Below are 27589 nucleotides of genomic sequence, written 5' to 3'. Positions count from 1 at the left end.
GCTGTGGGGAAAAAGAGTAAACCAGTTGCCCAGTGTTGAAAGGGGCAGGTAATGTAAAGGCACCGGCGGCCTCTGCTGATTACACTCTCCCAAAATCTGGAGAAGAAGTAGATGAATTCAGCCCAAAGAGCTGGGTTCTACTTTTCCTCTAACTCTAAGCACTTCAGTTTACCTGTCTTTAAAGGGGAGATCTTGCTCTTTCAAGTTCTTTCTGTGATGATCCCAAGACATAATGGGTATAGTAAGTGCTTTATATAAACCAAAAGTGCTGGAACAAGGTGGGGGAAGCAGCAATTCTGAGAAGGCATGTCCAAGGAAAACCCTCCAGGGGAGCACTTCTCAAAAGCACATTAGGGTCTCCTGAGGATCTTGCTAAAATGCAGATCCTGATCCGTGTGTCTGCAGTGGGGCGAGATTTAGTGATGTTAACGAGCCCTCTGGGGACAGTGATGCTGCTGGTCCGAGGACCACATTCTGAGTAGCAAGAGTCTGTAAGGGCCAAATCTTACAGTGTCAGTGGGAGACTCGTGCACGGAAGTAAGAGAAATGGGAAGACAGGGAGAGAGGACGGAGGAAAGGAGGCGGCTAGGAAGGAGATTGCGGGAGTAGAGGATGCTAGAAAGAGGGGGAGGCTTTGGGTCCAAGCGAGGATGCGCAGACCAAGGCCGGGAGGCGGCGGGTGCGGGCGGCTCCGCGGCTGCGCGGGCTGCGGGCGGATCGGCGCGTGCTGGCGGCGGCGGCGGCGGCGGCAGAGGCGGCGAAGTCCCGGCCCCGCGCCCGCGGCGCCCCCGCTGCGGCCCGAGCGGCCTGGCTGCGGGATCGGTGCGCAGCGATGGCGCGGCCCGCGGGGCAGAGCCCGGGGGCCTGGGTGCCGCTACTGTTGCTGCTGGTAGCCGGGCCCGCCGCCTGCACCGCCAGCCCCGCGGACGAAGGCGCGGGCCCGGGGGGCCGGGGACCCCGTGGCCGCGTGCGGGGAGACACGGGCACCGAAGAGGCGGTCCCGCGCCACGACTCTTCCTACGGCACCTTCGCCGGGGAGTTCTACGACCTGCGCTACCTGTCGAGGAGGTGAGGCTGCGGGAGGGGGTGAGGCGGCCGAGGGGTGACTTGGGGGGCGGAGGCGGGGAATTGATGAGGATGCGAATGGAGGCAGCTCTGGCGGGGACAGAGAGCGCGTGGTTCAGACCCTCATGCAACTGGAGAAAGGGGCCTGAAGAGCTTTCAGCGTCTTCCACCCGCCGCCCGCTTTACAGGTGGGGAGACTGAGGCCCGGAGAAGGAGGTAGTCAGCCAAGTTCTACAAAGCTGCGGACAGGTCAGGGCTCCCCCAGTTTTCAGCATCTGGCCTGCATGCTTTCTGCCAAGGGGTTGTGGGCAGGGGGCGTTAGGGGAGGAGGCCGCCATCTGGCATGGGGTGTGTGATATCAGAGCAGCTGGTGGGAAGCAGAAATCCCGACTTAAAAAGAGATGCTGCCTTATTTCCTCCCTGTCCGTGTTGACCTAGATTTATAATGGCAAGCGCCCTAACCTCTTAGTGTTCCGTTTGTGCTCACTGCCCTGCCATCAGAGCTGGGTCACATTTCCTTGCCTATTTCCAACCCAGTTCTTTTCTGTTATCATGCATGTTATGGTCCCCTAGTGTGAGCCACCATTGTAGGGGCCTGCCGGGCCCAGAGACTGTGGTTTTGTCAACCATAGAACCCCTCCTGTAGCGCTGCTTCAGTGAACACAAAAGCCAAGCTGATTCTGCTCAGAGGAAATAGAAAGTGGCCTCTTTTTTTTCTGCAAGTTGGAAAGTAGTGATTTCCTTTTTTTCTGCTAAGAAGGATATCAAAAAAAAAAAAAGGAAAAAAAGGCAGGAAGGAAGAAAAGAAAGAAAAGTTAGGATTTGAAATGTTGTGTGTCCCAGTAAATAATAGGATGTCGGATGTATCTTTTACTTAGTACTTAGGATTAGGTTTAGCCACCTACAGCAAACAAACATTACTAGTTTAAATAAGATAGAAGTTTCTCTGTCATGTAAAGAAATCTAGCAGTAGGCCGTCCAGAACTGGTCATCTGAGACACTGGATCCTGGTCTTCTGCTTCTTCATAAGTCTTAGCATGTAACTTCATGGTCCAGAATAGCTGCGTGATCTCCAGCCATTACTCACTTTTTAGGCAGTAGAAAAGAGGAAGTGAGAAGAAGAAGGTCACTGACTATAAGGAGATTACTCAGAAGTCCCATATAACAATTCTACTTACACTTCATTTGCCACAACTTAGTCGTGTGGTCACTCATAGGTGCAAGAGGCTTGGAAACATAGACGTTTAGCTGGGAAATAATATGCCCAATTCAAAAATTGGAATTATTGTAATAACGAGATGGAGAGAATGGATTTGGGGAAATATTTTAGTTCAGTCGAGGCTTAACTGCTGAAACAGATGTCAGCGTACAGTGGCTTAAATAAGATAGTTTGTTTTTCTCTCACATGAGCCTGGCTGGTCTGGGCTGGTGGGACAGCTCTGTTCCACAAGGTCATTCAGGAACCTTAGGTTTCTTCCATAGTTTTGCTCCACCATCCCCTACAGCTTTGTCCTCATCTGTATGGAAGTTGAGTTGTTTGCATGTCCTTGTTCAAGCTTGAGGAAAGGAGAAAGAAAGGAGGTTAAGGACAAGCAGTTTCTTTTTAGGCTGGTTGCACAGATCACTGCCATTCACTTTCCTTTGGCAAGAATATAATTTTATGACCTAGCTGCAAGGGAGGCTGGGAAATGTAGTCTTTTAGTTGGGCAGCCACGTGGCCAGGGAGAAGGAGTCGATGGTGGGTGGGAGGAAAACAAGCAGAAGTAAAATCTGTCACTCTAGAAGAGAGTAAATATGCCAAAGTCCATCTGCTTCTGAAAGCATCTAATATGTATTTATTCTGTTCATAGTCAGCCTAGCACACTGCCAGGTGACTCAGACATGGCACATGAAAGCTTATATATTCTCATTGGGCACATGGACTTAGCAAATGGAGAACAAGTTCAAATGCTACATGTCAATTTGTATATGCAGAGAGAATGAAGTTAGTTGTATAGTCCAGACAGTTTTATGAACGTGGATGGGCTGCAGCCATAACAAAGGCTTTATAGAGTTAGCCAGGAAGTGTGAAAGACTTTGGTGAGACAGAGAGGATGGGCATTTAGGTGAGGTGACCGTACAGGGGCAACAAGGCATGCCATGTGCATACAGATACCTAGTTTGTCTGCTTGCCCCTCTTACCCATTCTGCATGTACAACCTGAAGCTCGGCTATAACCCTCAAAAATCTGCAATGGTTCCAACCATCTCCCTCTATGAAGCTTTAACTGCTTCATCTGGAATTTTTTCTCTGGCCCAACTTCCTTTTACAACCATCTCTCACTCCTCCCCATCCCTCGCCCTGAGATTTCACTGTCCATTTTTTCCCTCTCCTCTCTGACCAGCTCACTTATCTTCATACGCTCATCCTATAACCATCTGGTGGGTGCTGGTGGGATGTTTGTGGGATGAGCCTCTCAGGGGCAGCACCTCCACTAGATTACCCTGGGCCTGGCTTTAGCCCTGTGGGTCTCGAATAGAGACATTCCCAAGATCCTTAGAAATAATCAGTGACACTGCCTTCAAAGGGTACTGCCAGAGAGGGAGACAGAGAACCAGGAAATGTCCCGGCAGGGTGTCCCAGCCAGAAGTAAAGGAAAAAAGGATGTCTGGAAGCAGTGTCCCATGCCATCGTGAGGCCTAAGAGCATGAAGACTCAAAGTAACAGTCAGATTCAGGAAACGACAAGCAATGGGTGGATTCTCTTGGGATGAATTCAGTGGAGCAGGAACGAGGGAGCCTGACTGATTTGGTAAGAAGTGGCAAGTGAAGAGGTGGAAATAGTACTTTTAAATTATTCTTTCTATCAATACAAATGGGGATGTCTTTTTCTAGTTGTTTCTTCTCTGCAGGTTACCCTATTCTGAGGGTCAAAGTAGCCAAGAAACTGAGTTTTTAATAAAAAGATAGCTTAGTGATAGGAAATCAGAAAAGGGGAATTAGAATAATGGGGATAGAGATGGAGAGTTCACCAAAACTGTGGGAGGGCTCCCTGACCATTATTCACTTTGTGCAGAGACCATGTCTCCAGTGTCCAGATTGTCCACAACCCCCCAAAGCCAGAGGCTGTACACTGGCTGATTTGGTATCTCTAATCATCTCCTAATCTGTTCATTTTTTAACTTAAATTATGCTTTGGTTTAACTAGCATATGCTAGTTTTCGGAATTCTTAGGGGTTCCCACAGTCTTTCCTATACTACTCATCTTTACAGTCCCAGCTCAAATGCCGCCTCTTTCAGTGAGCCTTCCCTGATTGTCGCGCCCCATCCCCTGCCACTAGGCAAGGATATTCTCCCACAGCACACTAATCCTGCCCTGACCCTTTTTGCTCTCAGGAGTTTCAATAAGGTCTTAGTGCTTGAATCCTACCATTCATCTCTCTTTCTCTTGAGGTTCTCAACCCAGAATCTGTATGATAGATTGACAGAATGGCAAATAGCCTATTCTAAGGGTTCTCTGAAAAAAGCTGAGCCGGGTGTTGGCTTAGGGTTAAGGTCCCAGTGAAGCTTCCTGCTCTCTTCGGCCTGCTGCTAAGATCTGCAGGCCGGGTCTGAGGTGGAGACTCTGACTCTTACCACAGCCACACAGATGGTGGCAGATGGCTTTCCCTTGGGGCCACAACCTGCCTAGAAAGGAGTAGGGGAACACCATTCATGATTTCTTATCTTTAAGCCACAGTGATCTGACCAGTTGTAAAACGTGGTCTAATCAATGAGTTTCTGACTACTATTTTGTCTGTCTTGGGAAAGAGCTATTAAGGCAGTAGAGAGAAGACAGAGCTTGCAGGGAAAGGGCAGAGGTTCTTTCATTTGCTTATATTCTTCCTACATCCATCATATATTGTATGCAGATAAACATTTGGGATGCAGATTTTTCAGTGCTTTTTCCCTTGTGATGGCGGTGCGTAGACATTCACTGTCTGAGAATAAAAAAGGTCACACACACACACACACACACACACACACTTTTTTTTCACCTGTAGATCTCTTCATGTATACTTTGGTTTGAACAAAAGTAGTATCACCTTGTTCAGTGAAAAAGAAAAAGTGGAAACTGTATATACTGTTTACATGTGGGAGATAGCTTATGACCGCTGAATCTTTTACTGAAACTGAGAAAGGAATATAAAACTGAGACAAATCACACAAAAAAAAATCTACGTCTTTAAAAGTAAATAACCTGCATCTAACTGATCTTTGTATCCCCTATGAATCTAGACCAAAAAAAAGAAAAACCACTAATTGGAGCTGTTATAAGGGCTTCCTCTGTGACAGACACTATTCGAAGTACCTTATTTATATTAACCTTAATCTTTACAGCAACACTCCTACTTAGATACTGTTAGCTCCACTTTAGAATCAAGGAAACTGACCCACAGAAAATTTAAATATCTTAGCTAAAGTCACACAGCTAAAAAGTAGCAGAGAACTGTGTGAATTTGTTGACTTTCAGGATAAGGTGTGCAAGGCGTCAGCTAGCCTGCAGTGGAGGGTCCCTGCTGACATGCACTAGGAAATGGGTTGGGACAGGTGGAATGGGGTATTTTATGGTTGAACTTGAGAGTAGGGTAGGCAATTGGGAACCGCAGGTTCCTAAGTGGTGGAGAGGCGTGGTGAACGCTTGGCTAAACAGACTCCATGCGTGTGTGGAGATTTCCATTTTAAAACGTCCCATGACATTTTTATTTCATTATGTGACTCTGATAAGCAGAAACAACGATTCAGGCAGTTCAAAAAGAGAAAGCAGCTGATGTGATAGCTCTTAGAGATTTGAACAGATAATTTCTGGTTCAAACTTCAAGGAATCAAGTACCAAATTAACACCTGAGGGCTGTGATCCAAGCAATTAATTAGAGGCAATAAATAGGAAACCAGAAGCCATTAACCACCCAGTGGAATATGGCAGAACAGGCTCAAGGGATTGAAAAAAAAGGAACAAATAGTGTTGTGAATTAGACAAGAATGGAAACCACAAAACCACACTGAGAAGCTGAAAAAAAAAACAAAACAATCAAGAAAACAAGTACCTCTCAAATTATGGGAATATCTGAAGGGAGGAAAAATGGCTTTAATCTCTCTTCAGCACAGAATGGTTATTGGAAGGGGTTACAGTCCAAGGGTTTTCAATCCAAATTTTTTATTTTAGAGAAAAAGAAAAAAAAAACACCAAAAATGGAAAGTGGAGGGAAAGGAATAAGCCAAAAACAAAACAAAACAAAAACCCAATAATAAAAAATGGGGATGTGGACAAAGCTAAGGGGAGAAGAAGCTGGCCATGTCTGGCTGATCTGACCCTTGTAGCTCAAGACTAAGGAGACAAGTAAATGTAAGAGAGACAGAATGGTGGGGGCAGGAGGGAGGCCAGTAAAGGGCTTCAAACAGTGTTGTGACAAGTTCAGATTTCTGTTTTAGAAAAATGGCACTTGGTGGAAGAAGTAGAGGGAGGTGGGGAGATCTGATAGGAGGTGGTACAATAGCCGCCCAAGGGCAGGCTGAGGTTTCTAAGGTGGGAATAAATGGAATGATGACTGAGTAAATGTACCAGGTGGAGAAATCTAGGACGGGTCTCAGAGTTGGGAGATGGTGGGTGAGTGAAAGGATTCTTCACTGCTATAGAAGAAAACGGAGGAGGAAGAGCATTCGGGAGGTGGAGGAGCTCAGTGTTAACCATAGGAAATTGATTTTCTTGTGTAATAACCCCCTGGAGGCAATTGATTATTAGGCTAAAATGCTGATATAAGTAGAGAAGAAATGCCAAAAATTATGAAGTAAGAGAAAGAATAAATTAAAAGTAGAAGAAAACAATATAAAATAATAAAAATATAGCAAAAATTAATTACATGGGAACCAAACGATTCTTTGAAAATATAGAGTGGATAAGTGTATTATTCAGGGTTAACCAGAGAAACAGAACTAATGGTGTGGGTGTGTGTGTGTGTGTGTGTGTAGGAACTATGCTACGACATGTATGAACCTGAGAATCATTTTGCTAAGTGAAAGAAAAAAGTCACGAAAGACCACATTGTATAATCCCATTTACCTGAAATGTCCAGAACTGGCAAATATTGAGACAGAAAGATTAGTAGTTGCCCGGGGGCTGGAGGGTGGGGGAGCTGAGAGGACTGCAGGGTAACAGTAAAAGGTATAGGATTTCTTTGGGGAGAAATAAAAATGTTCTAAAATCGATTGTGGTGATGATTGCACAACCATGTGTATATACTAAAAACCACCAAATGGTACACTTTAAAATTGGTGAATTGTAAGTTACATGAATTATATCTTAATAAAGCTGGTGCAAAAAAAAAAAAAAAAAAAAAAACAGATGCCTTGTATACTCACTCCCCTTGGTTCTTAACTCAGCTCTGAATTCATGTCATATTAATTCAATTTAATAGAACTCACATCATCATCCATGGTCTAGGATTCATCACTGTAGGAATTTGTCTCAGAAGAGAGGCAGGAAGACACTAGGAAGGATAGAGAACCATGCATGGCTGGGTGCAGGTGCGGTGGTGGCAGGCATACAGCAGTGCCAGCATGGTGGTGGTGTGCAGGTGGTGGCAGGCATGGTGGCATATGTGGGAAGGCAGTACAGGCAGTGCAATTTTATTCTCTCTTTCTTTTGACTTTAGGCGATTTGGTTTGATGACTCACCTTCCTGAGTAAGACGATTTTCAGAGAGACTGTGGTTCAGGAGATCCTTTGAGAGCTTGCAATTTTGATTTGGGTAATCATCCTCATTTGTGTGTGTTTTCCATTTCATTGATTCCTATTCAGATCTGCATTACTTCCTTCTTTTTTGTTCCCATTTTTAGTTGAATGCTTAGATCATTTGTTTTCTTTCTGATAAGTGTATTAAAAGCTATAAATTTCCCTCTAAGGTCTGTTTTAGGTCCATTCCAAATATTTAAACACTCAATGTTTTGATGGTTATTAGAAGAGTGTCTTAATTTTTCTCAGGATTTTCTCTTTAACACATGGGTTATTTAATGTTGGCCATTTTTTTTTCTTTATTCCCAGACATAGCTAATTCCCCCCACCCCATACTTCTGTTAATTTTAAATTTTATCACATTTTAGTCAGAAAATATTTGTATGATATAGATTCTTTGTAATTTACTGACTTCTTTATGTTCCGGTATGTGGTCAATTTTAGTGGATTTTCCTTGGGTCCTCAAATTAAAATGATTCTGTATTTGTGGATTCTGTAAGTCTATCTGGTTAAACTTATTACTTGTATATTTTAAATCATCTATGTCTTAGTTTTAAAATTTGTTTGATTTTTTTCCAATTCCAAGAATGGTATGTCCAATTTCAAATGTCGATTTATCTATTTCTCTAAATAATCCCATGAGTTATTACTTTATGTGTTTGGAAGCTATATTGTTATTGTTATATTTTCCTGATTTATTGTTTCTTTTATCAGTATATAACATTATTTGCCCCTTATGTTTTGTCTTGAATTATATTTTGTCTCATATTACTATCTGTCAGCTCAGTTTTCTTGTGGTTCATCTTTTCCTGGAATATCATTTTCCATTTCTTCAAAAATTTTGTATAGTACTTATGCATTTATGTCCATGAGTAAAAGTCTGCTGTAATTTTACCTTCTCATACCATCTTTGTTTGGATTTGCTAATAAGTTATTTATCCTCATAAAATGAGTTGGGAACTATTCTCTCTTTTTCTGTCTTTTGAAATAATGTGTTTAAGGTTGGCCTTAGCCATCCCTTAAATGTTTGGTGAAAATGTCTGAGCTGGGAGCATTCTTGGTTGGAAGATTTTTTTTTTTTTAACTGACTTGATTTCTTTGATGGATTATTCAGGTTTTCTTATTCTTGAGTCAGTTTTTGGTTGTATTTTTCTAGGGAATTTTTAATTTGAATTTCCAGGTGAATTGGCATAAAGTTGTTTTATTATATGCATGTTAGCTTGCTTTTTAAAAACTCTGCTTTCTTTTTATTAAGTTTTAATTCACATTTTGAAAATTCATCATTTTAAAGTATACAACTTAGTGGTTGTATACACATTACTTCACAAAATTGTGCAACCATCACCTCCATCTTATTCCAGAACATGTCCATCATTCCAGAAACTAACCCTGTATCCATTAGCGGTCACTCCCAATTCCCGCCTTTACCCTGTCCCTGGCAACCACTAATCCACTTCCTGCCTCTATGAATTTGCATATCCTGGACATTTCATATAAATGGACTCAAACAACATATGGCTTTTTGTGTGTCTGACTTCTTTCACTTAGCAGATGTTGTAGCATGTGTCAGCACTTCATTCTTTTTTATCACTGAATAATATTCCACTGGATGAATATACCCTATTTGTCTATTAATTCATCAATTAATAGATATTTGGGTTATTTCCTGTTTTGGGCTATTATAAATAATGTTGCTGTGAACATCTGTATACAAGCTTTCGTGTGAATGTATGTTTTTATCTCTTTTGATATTGACATTTACGTAGAAAACCGAAAAGATCCAGCAAACAGATATAATCAAGTCACTTCAGTAAGATTTCCGTCAACAAGATCAGCATACATAAACCAAAAGCTCCCTTCTTCTCTAGCAAAAATGAGCTAGACAATATAAAAGAAAACAAGCTATTATTTAAAATAGCAACGAAAATCTAGTGTCCAGATTTTACCTTACAAAGAATGCACTGGTGCTGTGTGGAGAAAAAATTTAAACTATTAAAGAATATAAAAGATATGAATAAATGGGTAGGCATACCATGATCTTGGAAGGAATAACTTGATATTATAAAGATGTTAATTATCCCCCAATCCATCTATACATGTAATGCAGTTTTATACCAGGCAGCATTGTCGGAGGGAACTTGACAAATTGATTTCTATACACTACATAGAAGAATCAAGTTCTGTGAATTGCTAAGATAGTTTCGCCTTGCTAGATATGAAGATATGTTACAAAGCCTAGTCATTAAAATAGTGTGGTCCTGGCTCAGGAATAGTCGAATGAACTTTAAAAACAAAATGAAACAAAAATATAGACCTAAGTTTATATGAGAACTAGTAAATTATTGAGGTGTCATCATAAATCTCCAGGGAAAAATGAAGTATTTAGTAAATGGTGCTGAGAAAAACCGATTCAATGCAGGGAGAAAAATAAAACATTTCCTACCTTACACCATATAAAAAATTCCACATGGGTGAGATCTAAATGTAAAAGGTGGTACTACAAAGTTAATAAACATGTAGAGGAATATTTTCATATCTTTAGAGGGGAGATCTATCTCTTAGACAATACTCTACAAAAAGCACAAACCAAAATAAGAAAAATTATCTCCTTGACTACAACAAATTTAAAGATTTTGATCCAAGGAAGAACATCACAGAAAAGAGTAGGATTGGTGGCAGACTAGGGGGAAAAATTGCAACATCTGAAACCAACAGTGAATTTATATCTGGAACGCACACGAACTCCCATGAAAAAGACCAAAACCAAGTAATAAAAAGAGCAAAGAATCTGGATATACACATTACAGAAAAGAAAATCCAGGTGGTTAATACAGATATGAAGAGATGTTTAACCCTGCTAGTACCTAGGGAAACATAAGTTAAAATGAGACTGTCAGATGATAACAAGTACAGGAAAAGGTATGAAACAACAGGGATCTTCAGGCACTGCTGATGGGATTGTGAGCTGGTGCTGTTGCTATGAATACTAATATTATGGAGCTTTGTGGAATTAAAATATGACCCAGCTCTTGCTCCCTGGAGTTTACTAAAACAAAAACCTCTTGCTTATGTCCACAGAAAACATGTATAAGGATGTTTATTGCTTTATTATTTGAGAAAGCAAACATTGGAGACACTTTAAGTGTCCAAACCTAGGAGGATATTTCAGAAAGTGTTATATGCATATCATGGAATACTATTCAGTCAGGAGTGATAACAGGTTGCACACTTACATATGTGGATAGATTTCCAAAGGAAAATAAAAACGATGAGCTTCACTCAACAGTGTCATTTGTGCCAATTAAAAACATACACAAACTATATATTTTTAAATATATATATAACATTTAATATATGTTCACACATATGTAAAAATAAACGTAAGGCCGGTGGATGGTAATTTGGAGTGGACCCTCATTAGTCTGCTCTGCCCAGGTGCTTCCAGACCTTGGGCATGATCATGGACTGGCCAGTACAGTGCAGCTGTGGATATAGCATGGCAAGGTAGCTCTACTGGCATAGTGAGAAATTGTGTCTGGAACCTGGACTTTAGATCCAGGTTCTGCTGAAAGCACTTAAGTAATTATTTTACAAGGTAATTATGCAAAAGTTTTATGATGATGGTGCTGGAATATGAAGGGGATTTTGCAATCTGGGAGGACCTTAAATACTGGCACATGGTCCAAACTTATTTTATGCCAAATGGATCATTTAATTCCAGGGAAAAGTTGTAATATTGCTCTGTATATATTCTAATGCCAACCCCAACTGGTATACTGAAATTTATTTCTGGCATAAGTGACCCCGAGTTTGTACACACCCCACAAGTTGAAGGGCATGGTCCACAACAAGACTGTACTCACTCCAGACCAACTGGCTACAAATCCAGAGGCTACCCAGAAACCCTCTCGGGTTCTGTAATTCACTAGAATGTCTCATAGAACTCAGGAAAACACAATACTTACAAATACAATTTTGTTATAAAGGATACAACTGAAGAATAGCCAATAAAAATACATATAGGGTGAGGTCTTGGGGGGCTCCCGAAGCAGAGTGGAATCAGTGCATGTCTCCTTCCTGGCACATCAATATGTTTGCCAACTGGTAAGCACCACCGAAGTTTAGTATCCAGAGTTTCTATTGGGGTTCCACTACATAGGCACAATTGATTTAATCATTGGCTATGTAATCGAATTCAGTTTCCAGCCCCTCTCCCCAAAGGAGGGACTAGCTCAAAGTCCCAACCCTCTGATTACATGGTTAGTCTTTCTAGTGACCAGCCCCCATCCTAAGTTATCTCATCTCTAGCATAAACTCCGGTGTGATTCCAGGGGCTCATGAATAATAAAGAGAGTCTTATTACCTGGGAAATTCCAAAGACCTGATCTCTCCCAGGAACATAGGCCAGTCAAATTCTTTATTATTCATTAGCTTACAAACCAGAGAATAATATTGTTATTAAATGGATGCCCAAACACATTTGACTGAACACAAGTTCCCATTCCAAGTTTTAGAACCATGTAAGATAATAGAAAATTAGTCCTAGAAAAGCCATGAGGAATAAGCCATTTGCCAACACTAATAAACTAGTTCAGCATATTTGCAAGTAAGCCTTGTTCCGAAACTTGCTCTTATTTGGGATTTAGAAACCCATTCTTACGGAGACAGTCTTACTCGATAATTATTAGTTCTCAGTCTAGTTTACAGATTTTAATAATAATAATGATGGCATTTATTGAGCTGGAAATCTGCTGTATACTAGTGTGTTATTCTAGAATGATAGGATAATGTTTGAAAAAATAGTGGGAGATGGGTAACCTAAGTCATAAGCAGCATTACAAGAGATTGTCAGTCATTAATAGAGTCTTAAAAATGAAAATCATTGCATTTCTGGAAAAATATGCTGAGAAAAAAAATGGCCTCAGCATTGTATTGAGAAATATGAGGACGAATATATATGAAGACACTTAGCATAGTTTGTAGCATTGAGCAATTGCTCAATAAATATTAAGAGAAAAACGAAAATTTATTCAAGGTGAGATTCGGTCTATAGTACCAAAGTAGATATAGAACTTAGCATAAAATAAGCATAAAACTAGAAAAAGTAATGCATTTGGCCCAGTTACTTAAAGGTGGTGAAAAGATAGAGCCGTATTTCAGTATGGAATCAAAGTCTAGGGTAGTAGAAATGAACTGTCTATAATGCACAGTTGTCTGTCAGGAAAGCGTGGCTCAGTAACTTTTTTTCTTAAAGTATTATTGATGGAACAAAATAAACAAAAAACCCCAACCTCATTTAAAAAACATTACAGATCACACAGAGACTACTTCAAGATAATGAAAAAAGAAAAAAGCTAATAGAATAATTCTAAAAAATTTGTATTTATTTACCTAATGTCTATGGATGATTTTACTTATTCACTTTGCAATCATTTATTCTGTGTCCAGGGTCAAGCATGATGCTGGGCAGAGAATATACAATGAATCACATGGTTCGGTTCCTATGTGCATGGAAGTAACAGTCTAGGAGGAAACTATTTCTGTCACAAACTGGAAGCATAATACAGGCTTACCCTTCAATGTGTGGTTAAATGTGTTATGATGTTAAGTAATGTTAAAAAAAAAAAAAGACAGCTGTTAGAAACTGTGTTTAAAGAATTTAATGAGATATGAAAATATATATAGCTTAGTGAAAAATAGGAGTTCACAGTAATGGAAAAATGCTGTTATCATGTATATAAATGGAAAGCCTCTTATCAAATATATAAATTCATTATTGTTAATTTTTTTCTCTTAGAGCATAAGTATTTTATTAAACCTGTGATTTTTAAACTCACAGGGAATAGTAGTGAGCCAATGGTCATATGAAATTGTCCCGTCAGTGCCTTAGGTTCCTTACCTGTAAAATGAGAGAAATCCACATAGTCTCAGTTAACATTTAAGGCTCAGTTTAAAGATGTATACCCTGCATCCTCCCCTCTTGAAGAGGGTGATTAGGCTTAAGCTGAGCCCTTTTCTGAAGCTCTAAACATTTCTAGACATGTGCAATACAAAATAATAAATATATTTTCAAAAATTCTCATTGGAAATGTTGTTACTAGAGTTCCTAACCATTATTTATTCTCGCTGCGCAGGTTACCCTTTCCCTACTGCTCCTCCAGTGGATCCATTTGCCAAAATCAAAGTGGATGACTGTGGAAAAACTAAGGGATGCTTTAGGTTGGTAGATCTGTGAGTTGGATAACTTTAAGACTAAGATGTTGATTTACTTCTCATGGTAATGTTGAAATTGCATCCAGTTCATTCTAATCTGGGAGTCTATACCCCTTCATAACCTCTGCACGAATGTGGCCTATTTCTGATGGCTACATCAGAAATAGGCCTTAAAGACCTTAAGCTCTAGCACACCGCTTGGCACTGGAACATTCTTCGCTGGTAGTTCGTTTTTGACTGTATTGCCATTGGCCCAGGTGTCTACTCCTAATCAATTGTCTGTATGAAGAATAATTGCATGATGCTGAATATGTCCCTGCTTATTTGGCAGGGGCGTGGGCGGGACAGACAGTGGTAGACATATCTAATACTGAATTTTTTTTTCAAATAGTCATGACTTAGGGATAGCTGTATGATACTAACTGGTAGTCATTAAGCAGTGATTATTATATTTAGCTTATCTCAGATATAGTGAGTCCTTACAAGATTATTAGTAATATTCTATCAAGACATGATGTTAAAAATCAATAGTGTAGACAGTGGGCCTCCCACATAGACAGCTCTGCTTTAATGGAAAAGCCTCCTTCTCTGAATTCTTTATTTCTTGAAACAAATTGTGCTTTGGTAAAGATTTTGTTGGCCACTGCACTCAAGTTCTGAATTTTTTTTTTTTTTTTTTTTTTTTTTTTTGGTTCAGTGCTCAAGGTCTTAGGGGAAAAAAACTGAATTTTAGGAGTTTTGAGCTTTCTTTTGATTGCAAGGCCATTTCTAAGGATTTTTTAAAAAAATTCAATAATACTAGTATTGAGGAAGGTGGCTAGCAATGAATAATTCTGGTAATTGGGGGATATTTTTGAGACAGGAAGGAAGTTTAGTGCCCTGCTGGCTTCAGGGTGACCTGTTTACTGGCCCAATTACTTCTCCTTTAGCTTTTCTTAACCCTTTTCAGCTTTTTTACTCCAGTTCTTGTTGTCTTGGGCTTACATATCTTCTTGGCTGCCCAGAGTATCTGCCAACTTCGTGGCATATTCCTTGCCTCCCTTCTTAATCAATACATAGCAGTTTTGTATCTTGTTTCTTCGGATACCTTCCATCTGAGTTTAGATTGTCCCACCCATTGCTACAATTTTTTGTCATTCTGAAAATGGTGTAAAACAGGGTTCCTCAAATTAGGTCTTGTCAATTCTTCAAGGATCTACAAGTGCTCTGTAAGAACATTTAAATTTGTGTTTTCATTTCAATGACGTTCCTTCAAAATATGAATGTATCCATAATCTGATTATCTGGAAAACCATCTTATACTGCACTATACTTTAGTGTCTGAATTTGTGATTGTGTTAGCACCAAATAGCCCAATAGAACAAAGGCAAATTTCATAAATAGATGATATAGTCATGCTCAGTGAATACCAGATGAGGTATTCATTTGGTGCATCATACATATAAGGGTTTTGCAGTAGTTCAGACAGATAAACATGGAGGAGAGTGGAGTCATGTTTAGTATTCAGAACATGCTCATTTAAAGCCCCTGCACAGTATAGTCAGACAAGCCACGTGCATATAAGCAGAATTTTACTTCCAGTAAAACTGTCATCTAGCACATGAATACTGTGAGTTTAAATGTTCCTGGTTTTGTAGTTTAATTTTTATTCAGTTCGTAAATCGGAGTTAGTTTAATTGCAAATTTGAAAGAAAAAAGAATTGGTATACATTTAATTAACAACAATAAATAATTAACTTGGAGAATTTTTCCCTGTAAAAGAGATTCAGAAATAATTCAGTAATAACTACTATTTGAAAGACTCTAAAATAGTGTAGAGAACACTGGCTGGGAGTTTGGAGGCCCATGTTCATGTCCTTCTGCAGCTACTGACTCACTATGCAACCTCAGGCAAGCCTCTTGCCATCTCTGGACCCCAGTTTATATTTAGATAAAGTGGAACAGGTCATCTTCAGATTCCCTACTGAATGAAACTACGTTTTTGAGCTGCCAGGTAGAAAGATCTAATTTATTCAATAATGTTGCTTAGCATCCTGCCTGATATATAGATGCTCTCAATGTATTTTGAATAAATAGATGGAGAAACAATAATGTCTGTTTTAATATCTCCTGTAGATATGGCAAACCGGGCTGTAATGCAGAGACCTGTGACTACTTCCTTAGCTATAGGATGATAGGGGCTGATGTGGAATTTGAGCTGAGTGCAGACACAGATGGCTGGGTAGCAGTTGGATTCTCTTCAGACAGGAAAATGGTAAGATACACATCATGGTAGAAACAAATTTTTCTTTAGTGTGCTGTACAACTTTAGATTTTAGAGAACGGGCATGGTTATGTTTCTCTAAGCTACCATGATACTTTTCAATGAGAAGCTAATTTCTGGCATTTGATGGTCTTTTGCAAAGCAAAGCAATTTAAGAAAGCAGTATAATGATTATGTAAGTTATGACTCTCTGGTTGCAAGTTAAAAAAAAATCAAGCTAACTTAAACAGAGAAGGAAGAGTTGGTTATGAGAACACAATGTGTTTCGTGGTACCTGTATTTATCATCTATTCCCACAGAGATGCTGCGAGAAAAGCCTCCATAACTACATGGTTTATGACAGTAAGCATTTATTTCTTGCTCACATGTGTGTGAGTTATCTAGGGCTCAGCTGGGCTTGGCTTCAGTCCATGAGTTGGATTCAGGTTTTTTTCCTAATCATTCTGGAACCAGAGCCTATCTGAGTATGTTATTTTCATGGCAGAAGCAGAAGTGCAAGAACCATCCAAGCTTATCAGCCCTCCGCCTGCATCACATCTGCTACCATTTCATTGCCCAAAGTAAGTCACACAGCCAAGCCCAGTATGAAGGGGCAGGGATGTACAATCCCCCCAAGAGGCCCTGCAACAGTGTGAGTGTGTAATACCACCACAGAGAAGTGAAGAATTGGGTCCTGTGATTCAGTCTTCCACAGTATCCATGGGCAAGAACACATCTGGACCTCAGAAAAAGACTGCGATCAGGAACAAGCAGGGCATTGGGAACCCAGGCAGCTGTCCATCTCCTACTCCTGCCTCTCTCTGTACCTCTGCTCAGATTTTGAAGGACATGCAGACAGATTTTGCCAATGAATTGGGCATGGGTTGTAGGAAGGTGGTAGGAAGAGACTGAGAGAACAGTCCAAACAGACAGAGCTCCGGGGGCTTTGTTCTTGGACAGGTCATCACGAGACGAGCCTCCATCAATTCTCAGTCCAGGCAGTAGGAGAAACAGCAGGTGTGTGCCATGACCAGAAGCTGGCTTGCATCGCAGTTGACCGTCTCCTGCCCTGGGATGCATTGGTACTCATAGCCGCAACTATTAAGGTTAAGAGGCACAGAGAAGGGAGGTTGAGTGAGGAGCATTCAAATTTTATGTTTGACATTTTGCTACCTAGAATATAGATCTTTCTTTTCTTCTCCTATTATTCCAAGAAGCACAGGTAATTTTTTTTTTCAAAACCTGATGCATAGGAAAAGGAAAGCAAAATGGATCCCCTTTTAATAACCTTTAACTTTTTTTAAAAAATGTTGCCTTATTAATTTTTTATTAGACTTGATTTTTTAGAGCAGTTTTTAGGTTCACAGCAAAAGTCAGTAGAAGGTACAGAAAATTTCCATATGCCCCCTGCCCCCTGACACATATGGCCCCCACCATTATGAACATTCCCCCACAGAGTGGTACATGTGTTATGATTGATGAACACCTTTGACTTTTTTGACTTGTTTTGAAAATTTTTTAAACCTACAGACAAACTGCAAGGATAGTACAACCTAAATGCTTCACCTAGATTCACCAAATGATAACTATTTTACTGTGGTAAAATGTACACAGCATAAAATCCACCATTTTTACCATTTTGAAGTGTACAATTCAGTGTCATCAATTCACAGAGTGCAACCATCACCACTCTCTGGTTTCAGAACTTTTTTGTAAATGGTAACATTTTGCCACACATGCTTCATCTCTCTACTGCTACTACTTATTATCATGTTTATTATTTTCTGGAAACTTTGGAGATTAAATCAATTTATTCATTACATTCAGGAAGTTTAACATTGATCTGACACTATTATCCAATACACTCTCCATTTTCAAATATTTCCAGTTGTCCCAATACTATGCTTTATGAAAATTTCGGTTTTATGACCCAGGATTCTGTCTGGGAACACAATTAGCTGTTATGTATCTTTAGTCTTTTTTATTTTGAAATAGTTTCTTAATTTTTTTCATCTTTCATGACATTGCTCTTTTTGAAGGTTATAAGACAGATTTTTTATAGAATGACCCTCAATTTGGATTTGTCTGATTGCTTTTTCATGATTACATCAGTTTATGGATTTTCTTTTAATTAATTTTTTTTCCGGCGACATTGGTTAACAAAATCCAGTAAGTTTCAGGTGTACAATTCAACAACAGGCATATATATAATATATATTGCATTGTGTGTTCAGCGCCCATAGTTAGATTTCTTTGTCACCACATATTTGACCCCTTTTACCCCGTGTACCTCCCTCCTCCTCCCTCACCTCCTTCCCTCTGGTAACCACTAGTCTATTGTCCATGGCCATGAGTCTCTGTTTGTTTGTCCTGTTTGTTTGTTGCTCTTAGGTTGATATCCCATATTTAAGTGATATCATGTGGTTTTCAACTTTTTCTGACTTAGCATGATTATCTCAAGTTCCATCCACATTGTCATTTTTGACGAGAATACTAGATAGCTGGTAGTGTATTTTTCATGGAACATCATATCCAGAGGCACTTGCTATCAGCTGTTGTGAGGTTAACTTTGGTAACTTGGTTAAAGCTTTTTAACAGCATTTAAAATAATTTTTTTTGGGCGGGGGGTGGGATTTCAAATTACAGAGCTAATGGAATATACATTTCTAAGTGAAATTTCTTTCTAGCAGAAAAATTTGTGAAAGATGCACCTTTGACTTTTCTCTTTATCATTTTTCACGTTAGGGTGGTGACGATGTCATGGCCTGTGTCCATGATGACAATGGCAGGGTCCGCATACAGCACTTCTATAATGTAGGCCAGTGGGCAAAGGAGATTCAGAGAAATCCTGCCAGAGATGAAGAAGGAGTCTTTGAGAACAATCGAGTCACCTGCAGATTTAAACGCCCTGTGAACGTCCCCAGAGATGAAACAATTGTTGATCTGCATTTGAGTTGGTATTATCTGTTTGCTTGGGGTCCAGCCATTCAGGGTAAGCTTACGTTTTGGCATCTGGCTTAAACACCAGACACCATTGTGCTTGTGTTCATTATTGATTGGGCAAGAAAATGATAAGCACTTTGGATAATATAAAAGAAAAAGATATGATCCTACCTTTAGAATGTTATATTGGACTTATACACATGGACATACAAATGGACAAGTTATACACATGCATAGCTAGAATAGTACAAGATAACATATGATGAGCTGAATGCTTAATGAAACAGATCATATGCCTGCTATATGTGGGATATGGGCTATATTTAATTTTTACCACATTCCCATTTACTTTTCACCCATCATTGAGAGGTATAGGTATTCTTATCTGCATTTTAGAGAGATTAAGGAACTTGCTCAAGGCTATACTACTAATTAATGGGAGAACTAAAATTCAATTATAAATCTGTCTGACTCCAAAGTCAGTGAGTACTCTTAGGTCCTATGCTCTAAATATAAAAATACTGAGCATTTTGGAGACTTCTCTAGAGACTGACACCAAAAGTTTCATTAGTGCTCATTTTATGACTATTCTGGTGATCACAAATCCACCAAACTATCCTATAATTTAGCTCATTACTCCTCCAGTTTTAATGTGTACATGAATTGCCTGGATACATCATTAAAATGCAGTTTCAGTAAGTCTAGGGTGGGGCCCGAGGTTATGCATTACTAACAAGCTTCCTACTGATGCTGGTCCATTGATGACTTCACTTCAAGCAGCAAGGCTCTTCAGCATTTCCCCACCAAAGACCCAAGGATATCATGAGACCTTAGAGGCTGCTAAAATCAAGTTACACTATATCTTCAGCATTCCCCCAGGTTGATCAGCCTAATGGCCTGACCAAGAATGGAAGTAAGTTATTAACAATCCTTGTAGGAGAATTATTCTGGTTCCTGAGAGCTGCATCTTTCTTTACTGTATGCTTATCAACTATCTAATTGCCTAATCTAATCTTTTTTGCTTTAAATTGTTTCCATTGATTGGTCTGGAGATTTAATATGTATATATATTTATTGCCTGTTTCTAATTGGGAAAATATTCGGATGCCTTAAGATTTGTGACATCTTCCCCATTTGCTTATTTCCCTGACTACCAACAGTGGATCTGCAATTATATCTTTTGAGTACTTTCAATACCCTGGGAAATAAATTATATCTCAGCTTGGAGAAATGAACTCATTTAAAACAATGAGATTTGATATCTAAAACTTTGAGTTTGTGCATTGGTTTTGCCCCTTGGTAGCTATATCTAGCCTTTAAATTCTGCATTCCAATTTCTTTGTATCTAAAATGGGAATAATAATGATAGTGACTTCATAGGATTATTATGTGGATTAAATGAAAACAAGTATCTAAGACTGCTTTCCAGTTGGAAAGTGTTGTGCTTCTTACATGTGTGGCATAATAGCCCGCTGTTCCAGGCCCTCTCCAAATCGGACCCTGCCTTGCCTGATAAAATTGCTCAGGACTTCTGTTGTTCTTCTCAGTGTCTCCAAACAAAACAGGCACATTCCTATCCTGGTATAGAGGCTGGCACTTCTCCTGTTTTTTTAGTGCCTTTCCAACACCTCTCTGTTGATCAAAACTCTTCATCTCCTTAAGGTCTCTCAGAGGAGATAAGCTTTGAGCCAAGGCGAAGGAGGGTATGGATTAGGTTTTCCTCGAGGAAGGCATGCATGAACTAGAGGTGCTTGGGTAAGCCTAGGAATCTATGTAGGTGACCAACGAGTGAGGTTAGGTAGGAGAGGTGAGTGGGATCTATTGAGAGAAAAATCTTTGTGCCAACCTAAGGAGTTTGATTTATGCTAACAGGAGCCAGCATGGATGCCGGAGCAGGGAAGTGACACATCAAGTTCAGCATGGCTTCCTGAGCAGACAGGACCTTAACAACCATCACTCTGAGCTTATTTCCAAGGAGACCTTTGCTCTGATTTCATCTGCCTTATTCTCCCTAACCCAAGTTTCATATAGATTATACCCATATGGATATTCATATGGATCAGGAGGTCAGGCACCTCTAATCAATGTCAACTTATTAAATATCGTTTACACATAGCCGTTCCTTCTTCCCACTTCTAACCAGGTCAAAAAAAGTATCCTGCCTAAATATTTATTTGGTATCTTAATCTTCCTACTGTTTGCACCGTTTCATCCCACTGTGCCAGAAGAAAGACACACACACACACACACACACACACACACACACACACACACACACACACACACACACACACCATGCTCTCTGGTTTGGCCTGGGCGAGCTACCTCTTTATGTCCCACAGACAATGAGAAAGAGGCTTCCATCTGTAAGGGAGTCTAGTGTGGTCAGGAGTTGTTAATAATCCATATATAAAATGCATATTTGAGGAAAAATATAAGTAGCTCTTGCTCTTTGAAATCAAAATATAGTTTTCCATTTGGCATTAATAAGATAAAACTCATTAGAGACCTTAAAAGCAGATATTCATTCAATAGTAAGTAGCAGTCTTAAAACTGGGGTGCCATGGAGAGACTAATCGCATTGTTTTGGTAGGAAGTATGCATATTTGTGAGAACCAGTCTTTTTGGATAAATCTAACTAATTTCTATCTTCTCCGTTATATGTACAGTTATAGGGAATTCTGATAACTCTAATACATGATTTCCAGATATAATCACTACTTATGTATTCTGAACTAAAGGCTTTACTTTTTATGCTGTTTGTATATATCATTTTAAATCTGTGCTGTTTTTGATTGCCCCTTTTTATTTCTTAAAGGGTCTATCACGCGACACGATATAGACTCACCACCAGCATCAGAGCGTGTTGTCAGTATTTACAAGTATGAAGACATTTTTATGCCATCAGCTGCCTATCAGACCTTCTCCTCTCCGTTTTGTTTGCTTCTCATTGTTGCCCTGACCTTCTACTTATTGATGGGAACCCCTTAATTACAGCTGCAAAGCCAACACATTAAATGGATTAGAAAATCTTTAGCATATATTTTTAAAGACTATGCAGTCTAATTTTAGCTTCTGTTGTTTAAAAAAAAAAAAAGACTCATGATTTCAGCTTTTCGGAAGAAAAAGCAAGCTTCTTTTCTAATCAAAGAGGATAGTTTAATAATGACCCCATACCTCTGGAAAGTACTTAAAACTTTTCTAAGCACTTTCAAATAAGTTTTCTTATTTGAGCTTCACATCTCTGAGTTGGCTTGATGAAAATTATTGTTGCTGTCTTACTGAATGGGACTTGAGACCCAGGAAGGCTGCCTTTTTGTGACTCACATGCCATGTAGTCATGGCTACTTGTCACTTAACACAGAGCAAGGTAGAAAAAAGAGCAAGGCACAGAAATCATGTCTCTAAACAGCCTTTACTTTTCCAACTATAGCTCGGGAGACTTACTTCGAATATTACAAAAGAGAACTTCACTGGATGGCCCTAGCTCAAAGTCAGCCTTTCAGGCAAATTTCCACAAAGCTTAAATGCTTTTGAGTACTTTATACAGCTGATGGGGAAAATGGAGGAGGTTAAAGAGATGAAATGGTTCATATTTATTTGAAACTTCCTCTCAATTAGTGAATAGCTTATGAGAAAACATTTTTTATTGTTGTTAGAAAGATTAGAAACAGCTGAGTGTTCCTGAAGATGTAAAATTATGTTAATAATAAAAATGTGGGCATTCTTAGCAATTAGAATTTGGACCCTTCTACCACTGTATTTTATAAATTAAGGTATTCATCTGTGGTTACAGCTAATTTTCTTGTCAGAGTCAGCATATACTATGATTAAATACGTAATATAATATTCAAATCATCTTAATAAAAATTTAAGGCGTTTTGATAATAAATCAACATTTTTGGAGATTGTGGAAATTTGGAGTAGAAACGTTTTACAGATGAGATTTTTTTTTTTTAATTAGAAAATGGAAAATGATCTGTAAATTGAATTCAGCTAGATTATCCATTCAGACTTGTTCAGACTTGTAAATTGGATTGGCAGTCAGCATAATTTATAATAATACTTTGACTTAATGCATTTCTTTTTTTTCAAAGAAACCCTAAGTTTCCTTTGTTCCAAATGTCTGTGTTAATAGCCCATTTAGAAGACGAGAATCTAAGGAGATGATTATTTTGCTGAGGCATTTCCATTGTAGAGGTCTGGAGTCCTGTGGCTTGCCTGGCCGCCACCCCGCCCCACCAATTCCTTTAAAGCCGGGTCCAACTTTATGGGTTGTCTTTTTTTTTTTTTTTTTTTATTAAATAACACTGGAGACTGTGATTTCTAATGCCATCCTTGGAATTCATGTCAAAGGTGAAAGTCCAGCTATGGAGAGAGCTTTCCAGATTCTTCTGGAACTGAACAAAAATAAGGAAAACACTGAGATTCTGCAACATCGCACAGTTCGCCAAGCACGTCTGAGGGACTTAGGAGAAATAATCTTCATTGCAGATGGAGGGAAGTCAGATGATGTCAGCCGAGCAATGGAACTGGGTAGGATTCAAACTCAAGACATCTGGTTCAAGTCCTTGGTCCCACCTACCATCTGCTCATAACTAAACCCTCTTCTGTTGTGGCTGAGGATGGCCTGTGCATCACGTTCTAAGCTGTAGTGGTTGTTTAGTAGTGAAGATACTAAATATGCAGTCACCCACATTGTAAATAAGAAAGAAAATATTTTTATTTTTTTATTATAAGAAAGAAAATATTTCATTCTCTTGTGTGTATAATATTTCAGCTATAAATAGGTTAAAACTAAAGGGACACTTCAGCTAGTCTCTGTAGCTGGCAGGGAAGGGATAAATTAATGGATTTTCCTTCTACTTACATTTCAAGTCAAGTAATTATTTCAGGAATTGTTTCTACTTTGATTACCAGTTTTGCATACTTGTGCTTAGAACTTTCAATGATTTCTCACTGCCATTAGTGTAAAATGCAAACACTTTGATTACTTCCAATATAATCTTTTGTCACCACCCCTCACTGGGTATGACTTAGCAAGACTGAACTGCTCTCATTTCTTCAGACCTGCTATCTCACCTCTCATGTTCCCTGTGCCCAAACATTTTTCGCTTCCTGTGAAAGCATTTCTTCCTCCAACCCCGTGGACTAGGTAGGTTTAGATCCCTGCCAAACGCTTCCATAGCACCCTGGACTCCCCCATATGTGCTTCCCTATCCATACATTACTGTAATTGCTGGCTCATCCTTCCTGCTAACTCCCTAATGCAGGGACCATTTCTTGTAACTCATCGTTGTAACAGATACTACTGCATAGTAGATACTCAGCAAACATTTGTTGAATGAATAAATAAATGAAACTGTACTTCTTTGGCAAGTTTGGTTCAGAATACTTGTATTTCATAGACACTGTCAGATTGGTCAACGTTTTTACATTCTTCCACCTGTAATTGAAGTGTAAATCATCTCTTTAGCAAATACTGAATTTATCTTTTGAAATGTAAATAGGAAGATCATTAGTAACAACTGCTGTTTTGCCCGACAAAACATAGTTGACATTTTTAATAGTAATCATTGTTCAGAAATAAGAATCTACAGACCAAGGATGCAGAACAGCTTTTAACCATTGTCTGGGAGAATCATCAATTTATAGATATACTGAAGTTAAAACTCTGTAGACTCCAATTTCATTCATTCTTACCTAATATAAGAGAATCAACTTCTATTTTATCTCTGTATTCCATTTTCTAACATAGTTCTTGTTACAGGGGAAATACCTAACCAGTGTCTTTTTGTAAATGGCTGGAGTAGAACAATAATGCCTGCTATATGTAATTAGTGCTGTTGTAAGCACTGTACATGGATTAACTCATTTAATCCTCACAACAACATAGGAAGTAGATTCTATTACTAATCCAATTTTACAGTTGAAAAAACAGACTAGTTACTTGGCGTAAATGACCAGTGCTGGCAAGGACTTTAGAGACCATTTACTCCAGTGCACTTAGTTTGTAAAAGGGCAGCTGAGGCCTAAGGAGGTGATATGATTTCCTACACATTCATGTCTTCATCCACATTCATTAAAGCTTGTATTAAACGGAACCCACTATCCACACTCAAATTAACCAGGTGATTCCTTTTTTCCCCTTTAGTAATTTACAATGAAAAAGAGGACTCTTTATAGTTTCATTTGGGGAAAGGGGCACATTTTACTTTCTATCAGCCAATCATTTTAGTGCTTTTAATGGTTAAAAAAAAATAATACTACCACTGAGGTTGTGTGTCATTCCTAGCTCTAGCCTAGTGGTCAGCAAATTTTTTATAGAAAGGGCCAGATGGTAAATATTTTTGGCTTCGTGGTCTCTATTTCAGCCGTTCAACCCTGTCATAGATAATAGTAAACCAATAAGCATGGCCGTGTTCCAATAAAACTTGATTGACATTGAAATTAGAATTTCATCTAATTTTTACATGTCACAAATATTCTTCTTTAGATTAATCAAAACATTTAAACATCTAAAAAAATATTCTTAGCTTGTGGGCCTTACAGAAATAGGTGGCAGGTTGGATATGGCCTGTGGGCTACAGTTTTCCCACACTTGCTCTCAGCTAAGAGATACATCTATGTGTTGTGATCAGTTGTAAAGTACACTACCAGTAATGTATTACTGGTTAATTGTAAAAATATTGAAGTTAGTGAATAATTTGTTTAAATAAATTATGGTTGACTTATTGTCTCAATGATGGCATTCCCATGCACTTCCGCTCTAATCTGTTGTTCAGAATTGGGGCAAAAGAGATGGCAGTTAAGTCAGAGCTGAGTAAGCAGCAATTTTGTTTAACCTTAACTATGGCAGTAATGAATGACATTTACTGTTGCATTGCTCTTCCTGGTGGGGATTACAATGTTTCAGAGTAATATATTTCCCTGTAGACAGTTTTTCTTAAAGTTTTATCAAAATTCGCTATACCCACAGGAATATTTTACTCATGTGACGATGGCATCTACCTTGTATATCATAATGGAAAAATGTTTGAGAACCACTTCTATAGGTCTGATGCTGAGATGTACATACTTTGTTATATATAATTGTATGTCTTCGTTCTCTAAACAGAATGGGTTATATTTAGTGAACAGTTTGATTATTCTCGGTGTTTGTATACATATTTGTAAATACACAATGAGGCCTACATATACACTCCATGACCATTTTATTTGATGGTCTTTGCCAAGATTGTTTCTGTTTCCGATCTCTTTAAAAGCCCAAGAGATAAAACATTGTGTGTATTACAGGCAAAACTGCCCTTGAGTTTCTAGTAATTTAGTTTGTAGAAAGGATTCCTGGATCCTTTTTTAAGCCTTGCCTCCTCCATTTAACGTTATATGAGTTGTTAAGAATGTGTAATATATCATTGTTGAGTTTAACTTTTCTATATCGTTAGTTAAAAAACCAAGACTAGTGTTAACTGAGTATATGGCATGTTGATGCAAACCATACATGTTTTGTATTTAATTAGATTATTTATTTAGTTATTCAATTATTTAGTTTCAAGTTGGACTTCTTTGTTTTTATACTTAATAGATGACTGTAAGTTTCTTTTCATGAAAAATCGTGGCTATGCTAATTTTAAATAAGAATGAAAATTTAAGTGAATCATCCATCTCTGTGGGATTTTTCACTTAAAACATACTGATATTTGACTAACGCTTTCGGTTTCCAACCCCCTGGATATTTGGTATTAGGCAAATAGCTGTTGAGTTCCATTCTTCTGGAGAGTAAGCGATTCTCTCGGATTACGGGGTGCTGCAGGAGTTGTGGCATTCACCCAGGTCACTAGAGCAGTTACCACTTCATCACACAGAATGTCCTGGCCACCAGGAAGAGTAAATGCAGCTTTTCCATATGCCTTATTCCCACAGATGCGCTGATATGCTGGAACAATCTGGCTCCAGGAGTATGAATATACTTTTTTGAGATTATCTATAAAATACTATTTTGTAAAAACTATGCCTTTAAATGGACATTGATGGGTTATATTTGTTTTATAATAATTGTGTACCTAATGTTCAATCGTGATTGATTTTGAGATTTATGTATATTTATAAGCCTATCTCATGTGAATTTTTACTCTAAGATGTGTGCTCCCTTACTAATAAAGACATGCATTTCTATTTACGTAAAGTAATTGTAGCAATATTCCTAGAAGCTACCTAAATGATTGTTCTGTCCATTTGCCATCACAAATACTTTTATCCTTAGAGGATTATGTTACAGTTAGAATACATTAACTAGTTTAAACTTTAAAATATAAATTCTCAACATGGTTTAAAATTCTTCCTGTTGATATAATTAAAGTTAGTTTATAATTCCTTA

The 27589-nt window shown here is 38.7% G+C and overlaps 1 protein-coding gene across 1 annotated transcript; it reads left to right on the top strand.

Annotated features, from left to right (window-relative positions):
• The first annotated feature begins 793 nt into the window (after nt 1–793).
• On the top strand, nt 794–27589 carry FRRS1L (ferric chelate reductase 1 like). Its single transcript, XM_039870744.1, has 6 exons — nt 794–1068; nt 3956–3978; nt 13949–14033; nt 16143–16281; nt 19015–19261; nt 22031–27589. The coding sequence occupies exons 1-6, from the start codon at nt 833–835 to the stop codon at nt 22201–22203; spliced, it is 903 nt and encodes a 300-aa protein (XP_039726678.1). The 5' UTR covers nt 794–832; the 3' UTR covers nt 22204–27589.

This window comes from Pteropus medius, unplaced genomic scaffold, assembly GCF_902729225.1.
Source record: "Pteropus medius unplaced genomic scaffold, Ma_sr-lr_union100, whole genome shotgun sequence".
Lineage (NCBI taxonomy): Eukaryota > Metazoa > Chordata > Mammalia > Chiroptera > Pteropodidae > Pteropus > Pteropus medius.
This window is presented reverse-complemented; position numbering and strand designations above follow the sequence as displayed.

Coding starts and splice junctions, on each gene's coding strand:
- FRRS1L (XM_039870744.1), top strand. CDS start 833: ATGGCGCGGCCCGCGGGGCAGAGCCCGGGGGCCTGGGTGCCGCTACTG. Junction 3,979..13,948: donor ACCCTATTCTGAGGGTCAAA/GTAGCCAAGAAA, acceptor CTCGCTGCGCAG/GTTACCCTTTCCCTACTGCT. Junction 14,034..16,142: donor AAAACTAAGGGATGCTTTAG/GTTGGTAGATCT, acceptor TATCTCCTGTAG/ATATGGCAAACCGGGCTGTA.